At 38.3% G+C, this 22,672-nt stretch overlaps 1 protein-coding gene across 3 annotated transcripts; it reads left to right on the forward strand.

The window, feature by feature from the left end:
* Positions 1–8,221: 8,221 nt before the first annotated feature.
* On the forward strand, positions 8,222–20,649 carry LOC115726296 (protein VASCULAR ASSOCIATED DEATH 1, chloroplastic). Of its 3 annotated transcripts, XM_030656102.2 has the most exons (18): positions 8,225–8,608; positions 9,213–9,272; positions 10,254–10,304; positions 10,509–10,574; positions 11,028–11,123; positions 11,280–11,381; positions 13,193–13,287; positions 13,363–13,550; positions 15,755–15,795; positions 15,946–16,033; positions 16,142–16,228; positions 16,354–16,408; positions 17,000–17,066; positions 17,505–17,604; positions 18,410–18,471; positions 18,562–18,604; positions 18,837–19,138; positions 20,283–20,649. In XM_030656102.2, the coding sequence occupies exons 1-18, from the start codon at positions 8,408–8,410 to the stop codon at positions 20,544–20,546; spliced, it is 1,968 nt and encodes a 655-aa protein (XP_030511962.1). In that variant the 5' UTR covers positions 8,225–8,407; the 3' UTR covers positions 20,547–20,649. The 3 variants fall into 3 exon arrangements, with proteins under 3 accessions (XP_048131398.1, XP_030511962.1, XP_030511963.1); XM_048275441.1 differs by lacking the exon at positions 20,283–20,649 and having other exon boundaries at positions 8,222–8,608; positions 18,562–18,627; positions 18,817–18,903; XM_030656103.2 differs by lacking the exon at positions 11,028–11,123.
* The last annotated feature ends 2,023 nt before the right edge of the window (positions 20,650–22,672 follow it).

Genomic DNA, 22,672 nt, shown 5'->3' on the forward strand with positions numbered 1-22,672 from the left:
TGTTAGCTTCGCGCACTTCAGCCCCGGAACTCTCGTTTCGGGCATTTTCAATCCTAAAAACCCGTAACTCTTGTCCACGACAAGGCTTGGATTTCCTTATCATCGGGTTTCATGCGTTCTCACGTTCGATCCGTCTATCGAAATTTTCAGGTCGAGTCTTTGCCTGATCTACGCTTGGAGGGCATTTCACCGCACGAGCTATGCGATCACATATGCTCTTAGGCCCTCTAACTGGCTCTGATATCAACAATTCCGAAAAAAAAAAAAAAAGCCACGATTTTGCCACGCGGGAGCCATATTTTTTACTACGTCGAAAGTTTGTGTTTTTTTATAGATAAAACAAAAAATTCGGAATTGAATTAAGATTGAACCTAACATAAATAAATTTTTTGGGGGAATTAACCTTAAGATGGACAATATAGCAATTAGCAATTACAGGGTACCGTAACCGTCATGTTAACCGCGGTGTCAGCTATTTATTTAATCATCCCCGGAGAGTTCAAGGTCATTTCCCATTTCTAGATGTTAATCCAAAGTCATTCTTTAAGTCTCGATTCCAATAACTTGGATTCACTTTTTCTGGACATACATGGTACGACAGGTGACGTAGACTGGGGAGGAAAACCTTTATTTTAAGCTGGCCGTGTCGGTCAAATGCGATTCGAAGCGATTTACGCGAACGGCTATCTTTAACGGAATATATGTCGGTTCTCGTCACGGAGGCCCCCGCTAAAGGAGTCGTGGAAGATACTGCCCCTGGGGAAAATTGACGACAATCTTTGGTCTTTGTCTACGTCTTAAAACTATGTTCGAATCGAAGTTTGATGTTCGATTTATTTATGTTTGGTGGAGAGACCACTTAAGAGTCGCGATTTGACTTTATAAAGAGCATTCCGAAGCGGAAAATAGTCCCCTTGAGCCTGTGTTCGTCTTCTTCTTTCCCAACAAGAAACGGCCAATTTCCTAACGGGGACAAAAATGCTCTGCTTTGCTTGAAGTCAAAGAAGAAATCATTCGGTTTCGTCTCTTTACGACGTCGTGGCGCGAAGGGTCCAACGATAACGAAATCATGTTCTAGCAAATTGGCAAAAAAAAAAATAATTCTAAATTTATTGCATTTTGGCCAATTCAAGTCCTAAATCTTAAAAAAAAAAAATCCTAAATCTTATAATTTTACCAATTTAATCTAATATCTTTTGACATTTTGTTAATTGAGTACATCCGGTCATTTTTAGTTAGAAATTGCCTACGTGGACGTCGGACGTCTTATATGCATGTTCATATTATAATTTTATTTTTTAAAAAACATTTGATTTTTTTTTTTATTTTTTTATTTTTTTTTCTTTCTTTTTCTTTTTCTCTAGCAAGCTCGGTGAGAGTTGCAACCTTTGCCGGACTTGATAGGAAAAAAAAAAGGAAAAGAAAGAAAGAAATAAAAGAAATTCAATTTTGTTAAAAAAAAAATTATGAAAAAGTTATCCATGTCAACGCGGGCTCGTCTTACGTAGGACCATCAACGTCCAAGTCAGCGATTTCCCGTTAAAATTGACCGGATGGACCCAATTATCAAATGTCAAAAGATTTATGACTCATTTAGGAAAATTGAAAAGTTTAGGACTTGATTGACCAAAGTACAATAGGTTTATAATTTTTTGGATAATTTTCCCTAATATCTTTGGCGAGGTCATGAGTTTGAGTGCCCTAGAGCATTTCTTACCTCACAAGTCATATAGAGAGACTCTTCGTGCTCGATAATAGGATCATACACCGACATATCGGAATGAGTAATTTTGACTCAAATTGAATATCTCATGACGGTATCGAAAGAGCTTTGTGATAATGTCACGAGGAAGTAACAATACGATCTGTCCTCCTCCCTCTTTTCACTTATCGATTTTGCTTTTTCTATCCCGCTCGTGGTGGATCATGCTAACAAGGGCCAGACGTGAAACCCAAGCTATGTCTGATCATCTGCTCCACCAGAGCAGAAGAGTTAAACTCAAAAGTTCATTTGCATGAAGATACATAGTAACGAGGAAAGAACAGTACATGAATATGTTAAGTCGGAGTACTGAAGTTGTAACAAGATTAGTACAAAGCAAAAAGGGAATAACGTGAGGAATCCAAAGTGTCTACAAGATCTCGTATGCACATTACCGCATTATCGATCTAGCACATAGCATTTTATGTATCGGCCCTTATAAGTACTTTGCACCGCACAATATCAATCGGAAAGAGGAACCTCCGGGAGTTCTATACTTGTTTCGTGTCGGCAGAAGAGAAAATGGGAGAACAAGATGGAATCTCCCGGTGGAAAAACACCTGCCCTAGCGAGATCCCTACGAGGAACTTACCGAAGACAAACGGTAAAAATGAGGTTGCACATCGAAACCCTAAACCCTAACCATACCTACAAGAGCGACGAGAACCTAAGGGCAAAATCCAACTATAAAGTTTCAAATTTGGAATTCTCACAAGTTGGTTACTGTGATATCAAGCCAGAGGCAAAACGTGCTCGCTTGCAATCCGGCTCAGCCAAAACTTTGGCACACTCCCAACATGAAAAGTGCACTCAAATCACATTCCAAAAAGCAACAGACAAGAAGTGAGTGGGGGTTAATGCCACTCCCTCAGTTTTGTTTTCAGCTGAGATCCCAAAAATGACAAATTCATTATCATTCTGAAGAGAGAAAGAGGGAGAGAGAGAGAATCCACTGTTCATTGTTCATTATTATTTTGATGATTGGGGGTGACTTTTCCCACTATTGATTGGTGATGAAGGTCCCATTGGCCAACTTGTCAAATGTGAGGGGACTCCAATCCCATGATGGAATCAAAATAGAAACAAAGGAAAGAGAAGGGAAAAAGAAAAAGAAAAAGAAAAGAAAAGGCAGCAGAGTTAGTGATGAACATGATTAGCTCCATATTATTTTGCTGCTCATTCTAAGTTCATTTTGCCCCACATTTCCAGAAAATATATTGAAAAAGATCATAAAGTGCTGTGGCAATCACAGGTGGGCCTTGGTTTCCTTCCCATCTTTTTGAAAAGTTGGAGCAAATTGGAGGGTTTTTTTCTTTTTTTCTTTCCAAAGTGAGAGTGTTTAGAGATAGAGAGAGAGAGAGAGGGGGTGTGTGTTGGAATTGGCAAAAGGGTGGGCAGTCAAAGATGGGGCTCTCCCTTTCACCAATTCAATGATTCCTTCCTCACTCTCTGAATTTCTTGGTCCCCTTAAGGACCTTTTTGAAGTGGCATTACCTGTGAATCCTGCACTAAATGAGGAGCATGAGTTCACTTTTCTGACTCAGAGAGAGAGAGAGAGATCAACAGTGGTCTGAACATTGATTATGTAAGATTCTGGGACAGGAAGTCATGGATCCACCTAAAAAAATTCAAAAGTAGGGTTAGTTCCATCCTCAAGCAAATGCAATGTAAATTGTTGACTGTGAAATGCATGGATCTGTCCATGCCACATTCTCGTTCGGATACATTTTGTATATCTGAAGTTACACCCTAATGAGGTATTCTGCTAGAGATTTTGCTTTGTACATGCCACTGTATAGTTCAATAGAGAATACGCGCACAATATGGATCAAGAGCCTATCACTTGCCGCCAACGGTGGCGGCCAAATGGTTTAGCTGTACGTGCTAGTACTTCGAAATATGATGTCGGGAGATTGAATTTGCTTCACGGTGATGATTCTCGTGGCAATTTTTGTACCTCTATAAACTTGGTGAGATTTCGACCAAAAAAAAAAAAAGAAAAACTTGGTGAGATAGTGAGATGGCTTGTTTGTCTCGGAACAATGACTTGCGATTGGTATTGAGCGACAATCTTTCATAGTCTTAAATGAGAAGTTTAAGCTATTGAAAAATGCGTTGACAACATTTGTAAAGCGCCTTCTTACTTACATATCCAAGGTGCGGTTTTATTTTAGAGTATCATTTCCTACCCCACCATAACCTTCCAAAACCAAACCCAAAATGTGACTCACCAAACCCTAAGCTCAATTGCCGGCACCGGCCGCCATCGAGGCCTTCCACCCTCGTGCCCACCGTCATGATGGCGGCGGTAGACAGCAAAGATCTGAATCATTTCTTAGTTCTCCCTATTCATAACTTTGTCAAGGCAATTCAAACGCCATGAGTCAAGCCCACCGCTTTGTCCCAAGTGAATATGAATGCATTCGGGGCTTTCATAAAGGACCAAATCGTAAGATTAACGGTTGAATTTGGGCCAAAATGCCAGTCGAATATGAGATATGGGCTCGAGCTTTTAGTGCACATTTCTCGCAATGAGATTGGGCTCACGAACCCGTAGAAATTTGAAGAAACTTAAGGGCTATTATGCAAATACTTAAAAAAGAATAGAGTAAATGAGTACCAAGGATTGGAAGGCATCCATTAATATCTATACACGTATACATCATATTACTAGTGGCACATCTATGTGTGAAACGGAAATCTATATTTCAGCATGAACCATTAGTTTGATTTTCATCATATTTCATATGAATCTCCTCCTTTTGAATGAAAAAGAGGTGGGATTCTTAGTTGATGTTAAGTATCATTTTAACTGGGTAATACCTATAAAATTTCTATTCATGGTTGTTATTTGACATAGGGAAATTTTATATATGATGAATAACGTAATTATTACAATTGTGTCAATTCAATACTACACTTGTTTTTGACCAATTTATTCCTTATTTTTTTGTATTTGTATTAATTCAGTCCATCCAACCTATTTGGTCCGAAATCGCTGATGTGAACAATTTTTATGATTTTTTTATTTTTTCAATTTTTTTTTCTATCTCTCTCCCCCTCCCCCCCTCCCCCTCCTTCCTTCTTTCTCTAGCTAATTGTTGGACCTTGACAGTCGGCTAGAGGTGAGGGCCGACGAGGTTGGCGAGGGCAATAAGAGGTTGAGTCTCACCCAACGACGGTCGGTGCCAATGGCTGGCGGGGGTGAGCTCCGAGGTTGGCCCTCGCCTCTTGATGACCGGATGGAAAAAGAAAAAGAAAAAGAAAAAGAAAGGAAAAATGGAAAAACAAAAGAAAAATAAATAAATAAGTAAACTTTTTGGAAAAGCATCAAATATAATTAAAAATTGTACACCCGTGTCACATCAGCGATTTTGGGCCATAATTGGCCGGATGTATTGAGTTGGCACAAATGCAAAAAGTTTATGACTCACTTGGTAAAAAAAAAAAAAGATTGAATCGACACAATGGTAATAGATTCATGACTTTTTTGGTAATTTTCTCATAAAAAAAATAGAGGTGGGATTCTTAGTTCATGTCAAGTATTATTGTAACTTGGTAACAGTCATAAATTTTATATTTTTAGTTGTTATGGGTAGAGATGGCCGGTTTGGCCGAACCGCCGATTCCGGTTCCACGAAAAGGTTCGGGGGCCGGTTCTGGTTCCCGGCCTGTTCCGGTTCCGGTTCGGAACCGCCGGTTCCCAAGCCCAACGGCTCTTTTCCCCTGGGCCTCTTTTTTTTTTTTTTTTAAAGGGTCGAAACAGCGTAGACCGGTTCCGGGCCCCGGTTCCATTTTGGCCATGTCTAGTTATGGGACACAAGGAAATTTTACATATGGTGAATACCGTAACTGTAAAAATCGAGAGGAAGTAATGGAAATGTCCCGCAACATTGAAACTTACTAAAAGGCCAACCAGAAGAAGGAAAATGAGTGGGACAGTGCAAGAAAATTAATCTTTGTAATCAAAAGGATTAATCTCTTACAAATTAGAGTCATTTGTGTCGCTCTTAGAGGCAATCCTTAAGCAAGAGCTGGTTACAACATATTTACTATGCATTAATTCTTAAGCAAAGGATTAATGCTTCAGTGGTTGCTTCTACAAAACTTAAACATCTCTCACACTGTATCGCCATATCCTTGGATTGAGATTTTTGCAGTAAGAATTCATTCTCTGTTGCTCAGAGGAGAAAGCTAGAAAACTCAATGCAATTTGAGGGTGCGTTTGTTACGGGAAAAAACTTGAGATTGGAAAAATATTTGGAAAAATATCATCAAAAACCCTAAACTACGTTCACTGTGACACATTTACCTTGAATTTTTTTTTTGGTGATGTCGAAAATCCCAAATTATATTCATTGTGACACATTTACCCTAAACTTTTTATTACGATACTAAAAATCCTGAACTTGTACCATTTTGGCACATTTACATTCTAGTTAAAAGTAGCAGTTAAAAATCTGACGTGAATCCAAGGTGGCGCACATAAAAAAAACATTAAAAAGAAAAAAAAAAGGAAAATATAAAGTCACTATTCATTGTCTTCAACCTCCACGGTCCTCAGGCACTCCTCTGTCCGCTGCCCACTTTCGTTTGGACGAGCTAATAAGAGAGCTACTCACCTTCTCAACGTACTATTCTCTTGTGACCAACCCAAATGTCTCCTTCTTGAACGCGGCCTCGAGAATCTAAAATTGACAACAATACTTCATTTCTTTCTGAATCGGACCCCGGAGCTTGCGGCCACCATGACCAAGATCTGGCGAGTGTGGTCAAGAAGGGAGGAGAGCCACTGGAGGTCCAAACGGAAGTGGGTAGCGGCCGGACGTGTGCCTGAGGACCTCGAAGGTTGAAGACGATGAATGGTGATTTCAAATTTTCCTTTCTTTTTTTTTAAATGTTCTTGTGATGTGGCGCTTGCATGGTGCCATATCGGCGCCATATCGGCGCCACCTCGGATTCACGTTAGATTTTTAACTGCTACTTTTGACTAGAAGGTAAATGTGTCGCAATAGTACAAGTTCGGGATTTTTAGTGTCACAATAAAAAGTTCATGGCAAATGCGTCACAATGAATATAGTTTGGGGTTTTTGACGTCACAAAAAAAAGTTCAAAATAAATGTGTCAGTGTGGACATAATTTAGGATTTTTAGTGGTATTTACCCAAAATATTTTTCGAAGAATGATTGGTTATATCTTTAAGAAAAATCAGTTAATGGAAAAATGTTTCATTGTCGGCAACAATTTATGCTCCAATTATTTACGTGGGTGATGAAAATATTTTGCATTTATTCATATCCGTAGGAGATAATTTCTAGAAAAACATTTTTTAAATTTTAAGTTTTCCGTGAAACAAAGAGTTCTTGAATTTTGCCGATCTTCATAGTCCCACTTTGATGATATGTTTAAACAGGCTTCGAATCTTCAAAGATATCCGTTGTAAATCTTTTGAAAGCCTTCCAATCTTCCAAATCTTAAAGTGGCGTAGTTAGGAAAATTATGTTAGGTTGCAATGGAAAATTTAGCTTAAGAAAAGCCTTTGAACTGCCAACTCAGCAGAATTTTGAATCTAATTAACCAAATCACACTTAGAAATTTCCACACGTCTCAACGTCACTCAACTTGTACAGACGTACGAAAGAGCAAGATGTTAATCAATTTGACAAACGAGCAAAGCATTAATCCCCGCTCAAAACTTGCTAACTACGCAACTTTAAGAAAGCTAAGCTGTAATTACGGAGAATACTTATAGGTTATGAAATCAAGAATCGATCTAAATGCCAAAGTATTGTTAACTACAAGGAGAAATATACACGTGCGCAATTCTTTTGCGAAGCGGGTTCCGTGCGATCTTTAATTTCCCATCCATAATTGGAAGGAAACACCATATGAGAATCGTGAATCCTTAATAATCGGTTGAAAGTAGCGTTAACCTAGAGGAGCCGCGAATTTGTTCGATGGGAGCGAATGTGTTGCGCTAGAAGCTAGTGAGCTTCACAAAAATCATGCCAGACCAGCAAATTCAAGCATCATCGTGCTTTGGCAACGCTAGACCCATTAAATGGGTAAGTCAAGTTGAATCAATGATTGGTCCAATCCAAATAAATCTATTTATTTTAATACGAACTTGATAATCCATACCCGATCCGATTCATACTAAATTCATGCTTGACCCAATTCGTATTCATAAAATATTTCCATGTTAATTCAATTTAGAAAAATCCATTCCTTAAATTGAGGTGGATGAATATGCGGAGTGAGTGAGCGCGAAATTGAGAATCGCGTGGATATGGGAAGAAGAAGCATCAAGAATCGCGGAGATCCTCATTTTCATTTTCTTTTTCTTTTTCAATTTCTTTGAAGAAACGGATAATCAAAAAGAAAAAAAAAATGAAAAATCCCACCGGAAAATCCTCCATGTGTTTCCAAGTCAACCTCACCTGCCGATGACGTGTCCTCAACTCCCGAGTCGACTCGAAACCGACTCGTCTCTCGACTCTCTCCCACTTGTGTGCCGTTGCCAACCACCATCTTTGCTCTTCACGCTCCCTCGTCTTCCGTCGGTCCACCGTTCTCGACTCCCTCCGTCCGAAGGTCCGCAGATCTCTTTCCCTCTCCCTCTCCTCTCCTCTCCGTGCTCGCGCCATGGCGGTCGCGTCTCCTTCGAGCGGCGCGTCGAGCGTTGAGGCCATGGACGCCGCGCCTCCGATGTCGCCCTTCGAAGCGGCGCCCGATCCCTCGCCCTCGCCGCCGTCGCCCCCAGCCACCTCCGGCTCGAACGGGTTGCCTGACTGGTGCGATCCGCCGGGCTCCTCTCCCGTCGCTCAGAGGGACGCCGAAATCCAGGTTCGCCCGCATTCCCCTTGCTTTTGTTTTTTTTTTTTTTCATCTGCCTTCGCCGGGTGAATCAGTGTGCTTGAGCGAGTTCTCTGAGTTTTGGAAGTGGACCTGTGCTTGTTGATCGCCATTTGACGACGGTTGATAGGCCATTGACTGTCCAGTCTCCACTTTGAGTTGAACGTGTAAATCGGAACCGTTTGACTACAATCTCAAGTTCTTTTAACTGGACGGTTTTACAATTATGGGAGGAAATTCTGCAGTTTACAATGTGAAGGTCGATGTCTCGTGGACATAGTTATCCTGTAGGTACATAGGTACGAGGTACCTAAAGATTAATTGCCATAATTGGCTTAAGGTGATCTCTGCGCTTAATTCTGCAATCAGCTTTTTAGGATTCCCTCTGCGCTTACTTGCCACAATCCTCTTTTTACTGTTAGGAGGTACTTTGGTTTTATAAGATTGATGATGCACACTTGTTCTGCACAAAGCCCTTTTTTGTGATTGGAAGAGAAAGAAAGAAGAAGAGGGCCGCGGGGGGGTGCGGGGGGGGTGTTAGATAGCTCTGTAAAATGTGCCTCTTCTTGTGGTTATTGTGTTTTTGTTGTCACAGACTGCAGCATCACCGAGGAGTGAAGAGTACCGGCAACTGTTCAGACTTCCACCTGAGGAAGTAAGTGACTGAAAGTTCTAATGCTAGTCATTCATATTTGCAAAGCATTCGGATCACCTAATCCCTCTCTCGCACCCTTTTAGAGGTCTTTTTCTTTGTTCCCTTTGCCAAGTATCGCTTAAGAAATTGACTGGGGATTTTTCATCTTTTCCAAATGGGAAAAAAGGGAGAGGGACATCCTGCTGGGGCATGTTGCATAACTTTCAATTTAGTGCTGTTGAAGTTTCTAGGGTCTGTTTGGTCCTTGAAATATCCAGTATCTTTCCATTAACAATTTCAGTCAAACTGGAGAACTGCTTACAAATGTTTTGTGTGGCTATTGTTTCTATTGAGATTCACAATTGATACCTTACCCAAGGATTTTAAACTTGTTACCAAATGTACAAATTGCAAAGTGCTGGATATGAAACGATGGATTAGTAGGAAAAAATTTAAGAGTCAAGATTGATGGAGTTTGATGGCTTGTTTTTGGCTTGGTGGAGAATCACCATTACAGAATAGAAGATGCTTTGGAGAAATAACCTAGAAGACTACTCGAAATGGATATTATGGGGTAGCATCTTTTTATTTGCATTCATTGCGTCACTTACTACCAGCAATGACTTCCTCTTTCTTCACTTCATCCTTTCTATATCCCTCTACCTTGTACAATCCAGTCTAATCTTGGTCATCCAAACTATCTGTGGTCAAAGTCATAATTTCACGTTGTTATTATGTGGACACTTCCAAAAAATAAAAATAAAAAAAATCCTATGTGCATTATTGTTGATTGGAAGCTAGAGAAGAATTTCAGTGTCGTCCCTTACATCCTGTACCGTGGTATTTTGGTTAATTAGTGATCAGCACTCATTGGCCCTTAATATAACTAATCGTTGTTGTAGTGATTATTGGTAACTTTTCTTATAATTATTTGTAGGCATGTAAGAGCAGAGTTCTTCCTATTTACCCTCATTCTCTTTAACTTTCCTCTTTCCAATATAGGTCCTTGTTCAGGATTTTAATTGTGCATGCCAGGAGAATATACTCATCCAGGTATGACTATCTCTTGTCTATAGGTCCTTCCTTGAGATGAGTTCTGGTTCTAATCATCTGTTTTCTAATGATAATGACATCAGTTAATAAACTGACCATACTGATTTTATGTTTGATGTGAATTCTGTTAATGCTGTTTTATTTGGACTTTCTGTACAATGAACATTTTCCATCTTGTAATGAATGATTTTTCTGCTGTTGCAGGGTCATATGTACCTGTTTGTACACTATATCTGCTTCTATTCCAATATATTTGGTTTTGAAACGAAGGTATGCAGTTGACTGATCTGCTTATGATATTTTTGCACGGCACGTTTTGTGATGAGAATTCTCGCTCATTGCATATTTGTGATTTTCTTTTTTGGAATTGGGTGTTACAGGATGTTGATGACTTTGTAATAGTGAATATCCATCATCGATAGACCCATATCAGAGAACACATCTTTATGCAGCACCTTCGATTTGTCATATGCGGAGCACTCGTGAATTCTGAGTTTTCATAATTTTTTTGTGATTTTCCCGCTTGTATGTCAAAAAACAGCTCTACGTGAAATTCTTTATGAGGCAATGTCCTTTTATTTGTTTTTGGAATGGAGACTTCTCGTCAATTGTAGTGTGTTTTTTCATGAATATCTATTGTCAGTGCGTGACACTAGATCCTTTTATGTGATTTATTCTTAATTTCCAGGTAGTCTTAAACTTTTCGAACTGTTTATGCTTCAGAAAATAATACATTTCGGCGACATTACAAGTGTAAAAAGAGCGAAGACTGCAGGTATCTTCCCCAATGCAATTGAAATATTTGCCGGAGGGAAAAAGGTAGTCTAGATTTTTGTAATTTAATTTCTTTGCTCATAAGAATGCAATGGGAAGCCACGCCTTTTCTTGTGGTTTTTTGTTTTTTTCCAGTTTTCGTACAGGACATGTCCTTTTCCTACATCGAAAGTCTTTGATTTTTCAAAAATAATTTTGCAGTACTTCTTTGCATCTTTCCTGTCCCGTGATGAAGCATTCAAGCTGATTAATGATGGGTGGATGCAACATGGGGGTGATTCCAGAGCAGTCACCGAGAAGCAGGTGATTTACTTTTTCAGAATTGCTTACTCTTTGGCTTGACTGAAATGTGAAATTTGGTCAAAGTAAGTTGTTACGGCGATCTTTGTAAGTTCAATTAAGAGGGGATGCGGCTTTTCTATGAGCATTTGAGAGTTAAGCTGCACATTTTAGGATATGTATGAAATTCTGACTTGATGCTGTTCTTGCTGCTTTTCTCATAATGTTTGAAGAAGGAATTGTTTTAGCAATGTAATGCCTACTTTCTTGATGGCAAGTTTCAATGCTTATTAGTTAGTTGCAATCAATGAATTTTATGCTTCTGAAAACTAGAAAGTTCTTGGAGTCTTGGGGCTAGATGGTTGTCTATTCTGAAAATACTCATAGTGATTTATTATGCCTTATAAGTGTGCTGCTATTTTCATAGTCAAGTAATTTTTTGGTACAGCTTGGTGTTTGTATTTGAATCTTTCTGTCGCAAATTATCTCATCATAGCCGTTATTGACTTGTCATAGTTTCTTTGGGTATACATCATGCTTATTTCAATGCAAAAGGCATTTTTTTAAACATTTCAGAAACTAGTTTCTCCACTCAAGTAGTTTGGTACTCATTCAACATTGAGGATATGCCTCTTGCGAGAGGTTTTTAAAGTATTTATGTCTGATATAAGATCTATTAAGTGAGACAAAGGATTGACCTAGTTTGCTTGTTTGCTTGGTCAATCTCGAGGCAATAGTCTATATTCAAGTTTCATAGCTTCTTTCAATGCCTCCCTTTTCCTACCACATGAAAGAACAGTGATGAGAAGTGCATACATGATGTGCAACAATCACTAAGGGAAAATACTATGCAAGAGTAATGCTGGGGATAGAGCGTTAGTGAACGGCCATAACTACATTCTAATGGAAGAACTTCTCGTTCTGTTCTAAGAAAGTTTTTTGGGTCAAATGCTTGGTCTTGTGGTTTGTTTGGGAGCTTTCAAATCATTTAATTTACTTATAATAGTGTTCATGTAGTTGCTATTATGATGCGGGATCATCGGTCTCAATCTATCCTTCCTCAAGCTCAACTTATGTTCCGTTGATTGAACCAACCAATGTGTCATTCATGCTAGCGAAAGCCAATTTCTGCTGCAACTTAATTATGTGGATCCAAGGATGACGTTGCCGATTATGTGATATAGTTGTCGATTTGCAAGACTTTTTGCTGATGACCTTTTACGGTGTCTTTTGGAATACCCAGGCTGGTGCATGAACTTAGTGAGTCTTATCAAGTTTCAATGCATCTAATAATTAGTTGCTCGCATTATGTCTCTTAATTCACAGCTTTTATGAGTCTTTATTGTGTTGTTGTTTTAAGAGTCATAATTAGGTGAATTCCCCAAGAGTCTGTTTGGTTTTTGGGAATTCGAAGAGTCTTTTCTTTTGTTTAGCATTATCTCTATAAATGGAGGTGTAGAGTAATACTAAGGATATTGAGATTTGTTCAAATAAGTGGTTTATGAAGTGATGTGCAAATTATGACCAAAAGAAAAAAAAAAGTGAGGTGCAAATTGTAAGTAGGTAGTATTTTATTTAAATGGGTCCATATTCAAACACTCAGTAGGAGTTTTCTACGAATCATTTAGAGAATCATGACCAATCTTAGTCTCTCTACAGTTATTATATATCCACTTTTAGCTTATCGAAGATTACATGGACCAATGGTGTACCTTGGGACGTAGGAAAGTGTAAATGAAAGTCTATTTGGTTATGTTAATTGTCTGTCTAGAAAGAAGAGGATGAATGAGAGATAATTTGTTTGACGGTGTATTTATATAATTCACTGATCACAGGCAAGTATGTCTGAGTCGAGCTTCCAGGAAGATGGATCTGAATCTGATTCGGTGAGAAGCTCCAAATGCCTTGATGTTATGGAGACAAGCAATGGGTAATTTATGTCCTGTTTGACTGATACTCTAGCGTTTCCTTGGAGTGTATCTAATTTGACATGCATATGAATCAGGAATTTCAATGTTCCTATTCCCATTGATACTGTGATTACACCCAATGCGGAAGATGATAATGCATCTGCAACAGTATCAGAATTCCAAGATACTGAAGAGCATGAGTCCATACCTATTCCAGTTTGTAGTTCTTCAGCTTCAGAGAAGACTTGGTCATGGAAGGTGGAAGATTATGATGCGCCCAAGAGTTAGTTATTCCTGACTCTTTTTTCCTTGTCACTGTTACTGACTTGTTAGAAAGCATGCATCAACAAATTTTGAGAATTTGAATACCAATACCTCATCTTAATGCCGGCTGGAAGAATTCCTCCTTGGTAGGCGTGAAGAAAAAATTTGGTCAAGTTTGTCAGCCATCTAGGTTGCTTGTGACATTTGTAGGGACATTAAGAGTTTCTATGACTAGTAATCTCTGTTTGGTAAAAGTGTGGCTTTTGAGAGAGGGTGGATCATTATCAGAATTGATATTACTCTTAAATGAATAGATATTACACAGAGACTGACGTATTTGTCTATTCAATGAGCTAATGATCCTTTTCTCATGGTTGATGAGGTTTTTCTAAGTGAACCCAAGCTTTGGAATGAATCAACCTTCAACTTCCCACTTTCTGTCCTTAACTTTGATTTGTTGATTTTCTTGCTTCGACTGTTATATTTTATGAGACTCTATGAATGATGGTTTGTAAAGTGGGGAGCTTGTAGCCTTTTTTTTTTTTGGCTGGGAGGTTTTGTCTTTGGCATCTCCATGTCTTTCTACAGAAGTGCCTGAGCCACAACGTCGATTTGCCCAATTTATACTGCATTGACAACAACAGATAAGTCTTTCCATAAATTGGGGTTATTTACATGGATCCTTTTGTGCTAATGCACCCCATTAAGTGTTATGATCTTTTTAATGGTTTCCATACGTCTTTCTTTGAAGTTGTCAATCCTTTTTTCTCAAGATTCAACCTCTTTGACATGACTCTGTACCATGAAGTCTTTTCTCAAGAAAGATTCTCTTTCGTTGTTTTGCCCTAAAAATCTTCTCAGTAAAGCAAACCTTTTTGGATATGAGTGTTAGAATTTCTTGATTTTCATGTAATTTGGAGGTTAAGAGATGATTACTCATGAAAGGTCGTGGGAAAGCAAACAGATGAAACTGGCCTAAAAGATTCCTTTTACATCTCGACTTGCTGTTTAACCTGTTCAGATAGCCTTAAATAAGGTTCACTCGCTGATTGTTGACCTACCTTCTCAGATGCACATTTTGATCCCATCTTTTCATTTCCCTTGTGCTTTTGGGAGTCGACTGAAGAATTTCATACCCTGTAGAATTGACTAATCAGTATTTTTATTTGCTTCCGTTCTACACCAGAAGGTGAACCTTTTGTAGATTCTCTACTTGGGTTGATTTATGAGGCTTTCCTTGCTTTGTCTTGACAATCTAAAGTTGGGTCCCACAGAATGAAATTCATAAAGCAGTGAGCTGATATGGAATCATCAAAACTTGTTGTTCAGATTGACAACCTTGAAATTGCTATCCTGATTATTAAGAACCTTGGAGATTCTTCATAGGTTAGTTGCCTGCGTTGTCTTTCTCATGGACTCAAAAAGGACGATTAATAAATTCTCGTGGCTGGTTTCCTCCAAAAGTTCTTTGGTATTGTACTTTTGTTTTGGCCATCCTTTGACAAGAAACAGAAGTGGGATGCAAAGGTTAATTTGGATAGGTTTAGTTGTGCCTTGGATTCTCCAGTGTATGAGTGGATTAGGAGTTTGATCTTAAGTGTTTTTGTTGGTAGAGCTTGATGATGATTCTCAAGATCTGGCAATATGGTGTTTTGGCACTAATGGATTATACATGACATTTTGGCTGGTCGTTCGGATGGTTCTTAGGATAGCTCATGGGTCTAAGGATACTGCATGTCCATGTTTTCGTAAACATGATCGTAGTTTGGTCGGATCGATTGCTTAGTGTTCTTTTAGGTAATTGCATATATTTGGTGCTCTCATTTCTTATTTCTGGATATTTCCTTTTCAAGGTCATGAAATTTTTGAAATCTGCAGTACCGTTAATGACCTCTGAAAATTGACTGTTTTACAGTTTACATAAGAGGACATTGATACTTGGATTGACCATTTATTTGAATCTTCTCTTATTCCATCAAATGCTTGCTGTTTTTCGAGAAGTAGTATGTTTCAGATGATACGAGATGCCTAAGATGGATGGTAGAATTGCAAGGGTAGCTGGCTTCTTTGGGTAGAGGAGATTGTACTAGGATGTGTGTGATGGGTAGAAGGTCAATTGATAGCCTAATGGACATAGACCTTGATTAGAATCGTTCTTTTATTTTGTTGATGATTTTTTCATGTATTTGTTTCTGATCCTGGGAGCTCCTTTTCCATATGCAGTACCCGATTACCAGACAAAGGTTGCAGAATCCAAGTTCCCGGTAGATTTCTTTCCTCCTTATGGAGTTTTCAGTTTGAAATGGATTCCCTTTCCTGAAGTTGGCCATGATGATTGATTAATTTCAACAATTTTTGGGCATTGTCTGACTTTGATTCAGTTGTTTTATAACCATGGTATGTTTGATGTCCAGATAAAGGTGGAGGAATTCTTTAACCTGTTTTTCTCAGATGATGCTGTCCAGTTTGGTGATTCATTTCATAGAAGATGTGGAGACAAAGGTAGAATATGCGGTCTCTGTGTTTATGCACTTTCACCTAGTGTTCAATATTTGGCTACATCAATTAAAGTTTCATTGTTGTCAAATTTGCTCTTGCTACAATTTGCAGAGTTTAAGTGCTCTCCTTGGCAACCCCATGATCAGTTTGGGCATGCTCGTGAGGTGTCTTTTCAGCATCCTATCAAGATATATTTTGGTATGAGGGTGCTTCACCTAAGATGTATCAGTTACATTGCAAGTTCTGAATAATTTCATCTATTTAGTACATTTAAAGATGGATGTACATATTATGTTATTTAGTTTCCTCTGTTTTCTGCTAAGGGGCAAGATCTGGGAGCTGTCAGGAGGTGCAGAAATTTCGAGTATATAGAAACAGGTTGCTGATATATATTTCCTTACCATGTTAATGTCCATTTTGTTACATATGACAGTCTGTGGTTTTGGTATGATTTGCTACGTTTTGTTTTTGTTGTTTTTGTTGTTTGGACATGTTTACCAAGTTGTGCATCAACTCTTTCCTGCATTCTAGACATCTGATTGTATACGACATTGCTAAAATTTCAAGTACCATTATTGGTATTCTGCATAATCTTTTGGGCTTGTAAGACTGGATTTAATTTTCTTACCTTTAATCATTAAGACCACTATGCCAACGAGGATATTTTGTTGCATGTTTTCCCCCCGATATAAGTAAATTTTCCCAATCAAATACATAGTCAAGATCGAGATTTGTAACTACATTTTCAACCACACGCCACTTCAGAGGTATGCTTTCTCTAGAGAAAATATTACTTTTTTATTTGCTTGAATTCATTTTGGTACAAGCTTATTCCATGATTTCCTTTGATTCTCTTCATTGCTCATTTAATAGTTTTGATTGTTTTGTAATAATTCTTGGAATTACATAATTTGTGTTTTAGTTATGTTTCTATACCTGCTTCTTGACGTTCTTGGTTTTCTTTGGCAGTCATTTGGTTATTGAGACATCACAGGAAATCAACGATGTACCATATGGAGATCATTTTCGGGTGGAGGTAGCCATCTTCATGCTGATAAATTAACTTTTGTTGGTTATGTTGCTTATTGTTCTGGTTTTTAGAAATTATTGGTAGCAGAATTATAGTCACTTTGCTTACTGTGCGGATGCTATAGTGGAAGGGAAGGAAGGGCTAGTTGTCATATTGGATTTGTAGTAGGAGGCATGTATTTTTGTGTGCGTGTCATAGAGGTTTATTGAAGTTAATTGGATATGTATATGTGCGTCTAAATGTACTGATATATGTGCATTTGTGCATGTGCAAGTTATGCATGATCATGCACATTGGTGTGCTTTCTGTTCGGCTTCTTCAAGTGTTTATGTCTGTTGAAGTCTTTGAAAAAGTTGATTTTTTGCTTTCACCTGGTAGATTTAAATTGTGAAGTGTGTTCCACTGCTCATTTTTTTTTTCCTGGTTGACCCTATATGTAATCAGGGACTATGGGATGTCAGAAGAGACGGCGATGAATCAAAACAATGTTGCAGCTTGTGTATATATGTTAATGTGGCTTTTGTAAAGAAAACCATTTTTAGAGGTTTGCCTTTTCCTAGTCTTTTATATACACCTTGCAAGATTATCATGCGTGATGCATGCATTAACCAATATACTTGGCGAAGCAATACTTTGTCCTTAATTGCATAAAGAAAAGGAGAAAAGGCAATAACTTCTCCTTTTTAAGGAACTTAAATTTGTTGTCTCTTCTGATATGCTGTATTCTCTTTATTGATCCCAGCATATTTCTAGTAATAGCTTGTTCAAAAAAGGGATAGAAGCTTTTTCCATTGGTTTTCTTCTTTGCTTACCATTGGTGAACTATTGTGATGGAGTTTGGAATAGATACTTATATAAATTAAGTATGTGCCAGGAACCAGATTTGAACTGGTGACACGAGGATTTTCAGTCCTCTGCTCTACCTAAGTACATCTTTCAGAGTCTTGTTAGGTCTCCAATAATTGACACTGTGATTGTTGGACCTAATATGGTTAATTCCTCTGTTGATATAATACTATGGTTACTTTCCTAAGATGCTCGTAAGAGATGGCAGGCAATCCTTTTGGTACATCTGGATTGCTGCTTAATGGTAAATGAATCCATCCCTTTTCCTAATGCTAATTCATCAGTTGTCCATGGTTGTCTGCTTCATAAATGAATGACTCTCTATGATCGAGTCTTTTCCCTGGATAGGCAGCTTTTGGTATATTTTAGTGAACTTCTACTGATAAAAAAGATGATGAGTTCTAATAAGAATTTGGATTTTAGGCATAGATAACTGATGCTAACGTTGATTTGAATCCATCTTGTTTTTTCTCCTTGAGTTTTAGTAAGAATTTTTTCTTCAGGAAAAATTGTGCAGTCTACATTGGAGGAGTGCCGGGAAGCTTATGCAATTTGGGTGGACATGGTATCTTGATACATTTTCAACATTATTTCTATTGTGCTTGGATTAGATTGGACCGTACTAGTGAACTGTTTATGTTTACTGTGTTTCTAGGCCCATGAATTACTGAAGGAGAGAAATCTTGAAAAACAAGAAGGTAATGTATCACTCGTAGAGAGATTATCCTTTGTTTGCAGGTCTAGTTTTGCACATTTAGTTAGCTTTTACTTGCAAAAGACATCTCGCCCAAGTTGAATTGTTTGGCAGAACTGTGGCTTAGGAAATTTTTTGATTGGCTTGCATGGATGATGGCTTTCTTATGTGGATTTGCACTTTTGTGTATGTTATATCTTTGAGTAATGTCTTACCCATGTTGACAATATAAGCAGATAGAGCTCCTGAGTGTAACTTGATTCAGAATGGGGAAGCGAGTCTAGAATCAAAAGAGAATATTGGAGATGTCGCAGAGATGTCTACTGAGATTATTAATGCTTCGAGGACACCGAAGATGTCTGATTCCACAAATGTCCAGCAGCATGAAGCCAGCTTTTTCCATGGAAATCGGATTGACAGTGCCTCTATGCTTTACATGCTGAAAGACACTGTGGCCAAATTCTTGTCTAACATGAAAAGACAAGCCAATTTTCCACTACTCATAGCTGTAATTTTCGCTGTGATTCTTCTGATGCAGGTGGGTTTTCCTGCCTGTAACTTATACTTAAAAGCTGAAGGCACCATATTTGATGAAAAATCTGCTTCGTATGATATTAATGCTGAGCATTATGTTGGTACTGTTATATGTCAGTATGGTTCACTCTTCACATTGTTTGCGAGTTTTGTTACATTGAAGTGGATTGTATAATTTGTTTTCTTCTTATTCTTTTGAAGTAGGCTGTATCCTTAGAAGGAGTTAAGTATCTGCATCATCTGACCCTCAGCTGCACTATATCATTGTCAGACAGCGTGTTGTAATTTCTTCGCCAGATAAATAGATTGTGTTAGACATTACTTTTCTAAACATAACTATGTGATCACGTTAATTTAGCGTCATCTTTAGAAGAGCATTAAATGTGGTAACATGATATTTCTAATAATGGCCATGTGATTACCTCAAGTTCTCTCCCATATGATAGTGTGCATATATTCAAGATGGATAGAAATCACCTGTGTCAAAAAAAAGCTTTTGACCCCCTTGTCCAACCTCAGCCTATTGTTAGTTCATAGTTAATTGCACAGTCAAACCTTTGACCTAAATTTAGGTATGATAAAGCAGGGGGAAAAAAAGTAGAAAGTCAACAACCAGGTACTAGGCAGCTGGAATTACTTTGATAGCTGTAGGTGCTCTTTAACATATCGGAGCTCCTTCAACCATAAGAGGAAATTTCCTTAGTTGAAAATCATAGAAGTTGATGGCCAGCTTGTCTGAAGTACAATATATATTTTGCGTGTGCGTGTATGTGTATATGCATATGTATATGTATGTGCTTATTGTAGCTGTTATGGTTAATGGTATGACAATTCTTGCTTGAAAGTGTAAGTGAAGCGAGTTCATGGTATCTGGATTTCTTCTATGGTTCACATATGCCCCATTGATTTCTGGAATTAGTAAAAATCTGGTTTGTACATCGTAACTTCACATGGTTTTCTCCATCATTACTGCACCTTCGCCTCTCGTACTTCCCCAAGTAGACCTGATTTGTATTTGCTAAATTTTCAGCAATCAATTATGTTTAAGAATATGAGCTTTTGCCTCTCCCATCTGGCGGGTAAAAATTGCAGAAATTTTGGTCGATTATATGTTAAATGCTTATCAATATGAGGTATACCTGATGCAGGTTAGCATAGTTCTGCTCCTATCCCGGCCACAAAACATCCATATCATTTCTCAAGCAGACTACCTTGGCGGCTTGGGCAGTGGAGCAGGCGAAAGATCTCCTGAAGCAGTTGCCTGGTTGGAGAAACGATTGTACCATCTTAAGGATGAAATGACCACGGTCGAAGCTCGGCTTGAGAGGATGCGTTGGGAACATGCACGACTAAAAGAACAGCTGAGAGAGCTAGAACACATAAATAACCAGAGAAGACATAAAGGTACATGACGTTGTCATTCTTTTATGATGCATGTTGTACGCGGACATCATTTCTGTAATAAATAGCTAATATCCTGATTTTGTGAGGCAATAAATCGCAAAGAGATTCATCCCATCAGCGTAACGGGTTTTAGAGTCCTTTGATTGTTTTGCGGGGAGATGAAATCTCTGACTTGCGCGGATGGCGATTCTATTCAAACTGTTTCACTGATTACTTAGTGCACCGTCATATTACCATTTGGCATCGACCCAGTCATCCGAAAGTAGACATCGGTACGTTTCAGTTGAGAGACCTTAGAGGTGTTCTCAGTTGGAGCAAAATGCTTGATTAGAGATATTGCAATTCAGATTGCATATGTTGACTTGAACTCAGGATACATCAAGCAAAACAATAGGAGACCACTTACCTTTTCCATGAGTCAGTCGATTGCATGATAGAACGAGGTTGTCGGATGTTATCTAGCATGGTTTCCGGGATTTGGATACTTCCTGGGCAAAATTGATCGTTGGTTCTGTGCACTTGCGAGCACAGTCACACGTGGAAAGGAGGGACTCTCTAGATCGGGAAGATGAAAGATATTCGGAAACCGTGAGACTATGGTTATGTTTCTAATAAGTAGATCGAAAGTTCAGTAATTTCTTCGGGATGATGTCTCCAATAGACGCTGAGAAGTTCGTTGTATAACGAGGAAAGTGCGAAAGATGTTTTTAACAGGTTTCGAAATATCTGGTTCGTCAGGACTGGGAGATAGATTCGTCATCCTTCGCAAAGCGGACTTTAGTGAGAAACCTAAGCCTTGTCCTTATTTGAGTACCTTCCTGCCTGCGGGCCTTATATGTAGATCTACCTTGAGACGGCCGAAAGGCCGACTCGGCCAAGCAAGCAGTGAAAGGCTTGTAAAACGTGCTCTTCTTATAGTGCAATTTCCTTGAGTTGAAAATATCCAACCAGGTGCAGGTAATTCTTGCAATCAATCCAGTCCTAAATTAGCTGTCGGTGACATTAACTCAGCCAAACATATCAAACGTTTTGACTATGTTAAGCATAATTCTGGCAACATACATGCAAAATAAAACGAAGAAGGGAATGGGGAAATTACTTAAAAATTTCTAAATTTATAGTCTCAAATTTTTCTTTTTCAATTGAGTCTTGAGCCTTTTTATTTATGGCAATATAGTCCATCCGGCTAGTTTTGACCTTGCTAACATGGACGCTTGCTATTCTACGTGCTTGTGGCCGTTCGGACAAATTTTAATAATATTAAAATTTTATTTTTGCTTATTCTTTTCTTTCCTTTTTTCCTTTTTGCCTTCTATTTTCTGGTATTTTTCTCCCTCCTACTATGGCCGAGGAGGACCAACGGGCCCTCGCCTAGATCAACTTGAAAGGGGAAAAAAAGGAAAAAATAAATAAATTCTAAGAAATATTAAAGAATGTTATTAAAAATTGTCAACGTCAATGTCGGTCGTCCTACATAAGATGACGGCATCTCGCTTATCGAATTTTCAGCCAAAATTGGTCGCAATTGACTGAATTGGCATAAATGCAAAAAATTTAAGACTCAACTGGCAAAAAAAAAATAAAAAAGGCTTAGGATCGAATTAACACAATAGGTTTATGATTTTTTTTTTTTGGTAATTTGCCCCCATTGATCGAATGCTTTGATTGCGACAATCATTAAGAAATAAAGACTCAATTATTATGAGAAGTTGAGGAAAAACCATGTCATAAGTGAAACTCTAACTCAGATTATTAAATCTCGATTCGAATTAACTAAAAACTCAATCGAAATGTCGTTATGAATTATGGCCGGTTAAAACCACGCATTCAAAGTTCTTCATTCGGTTGAGTTTTTTTATATTATGATCTCCTAGATGGAAATTAGAACTATGCATATAATGATAAGAGCGTGAGCCAGCAGCGGCAGCTGCCACCAACGACCCCCTCCTCACTTCTTCCAATTAATTTATTTTTCTAATTATATATTACTCGTTTTGTTTAACGCTTGATTTCATGGGGAAATCATATAATAAAATTTCAAAGATGGCCAGTTGAAAACAAAATGGAAAAAGGGGGACCATATCAAAATAATTCTCTGTGCAAAACGTGACAATCGGACGACAAGGGTAGACAG

Source organism: Rhodamnia argentea, chromosome 3 (genome assembly GCF_020921035.1).
Source record: "Rhodamnia argentea isolate NSW1041297 chromosome 3, ASM2092103v1, whole genome shotgun sequence".
Taxonomy (NCBI): Eukaryota; Viridiplantae; Streptophyta; class Magnoliopsida; order Myrtales; family Myrtaceae; genus Rhodamnia; species Rhodamnia argentea.

Bases quoted from the DNA above. Each gene is read 5' to 3' on its own strand.
- LOC115726296 (XM_030656102.2), top strand. From the start codon at position 8,408: ATGGCGGTCGCGTCTCCTTCGAGCGGCGCGTCGAGCGTTGAGGCCATG. The intron at 11,124-11,279 runs GTAGTCTAGATT...ATAATTTTGCAG, and splicing joins TATTTGCCGGAGGGAAAAAG to TACTTCTTTGCATCTTTCCT. The intron at 17,605-18,409 runs GTTTGCCTTTTC...TTTTTTCTTCAG, and splicing joins AAAGAAAACCATTTTTAGAG to GAAAAATTGTGCAGTCTACA.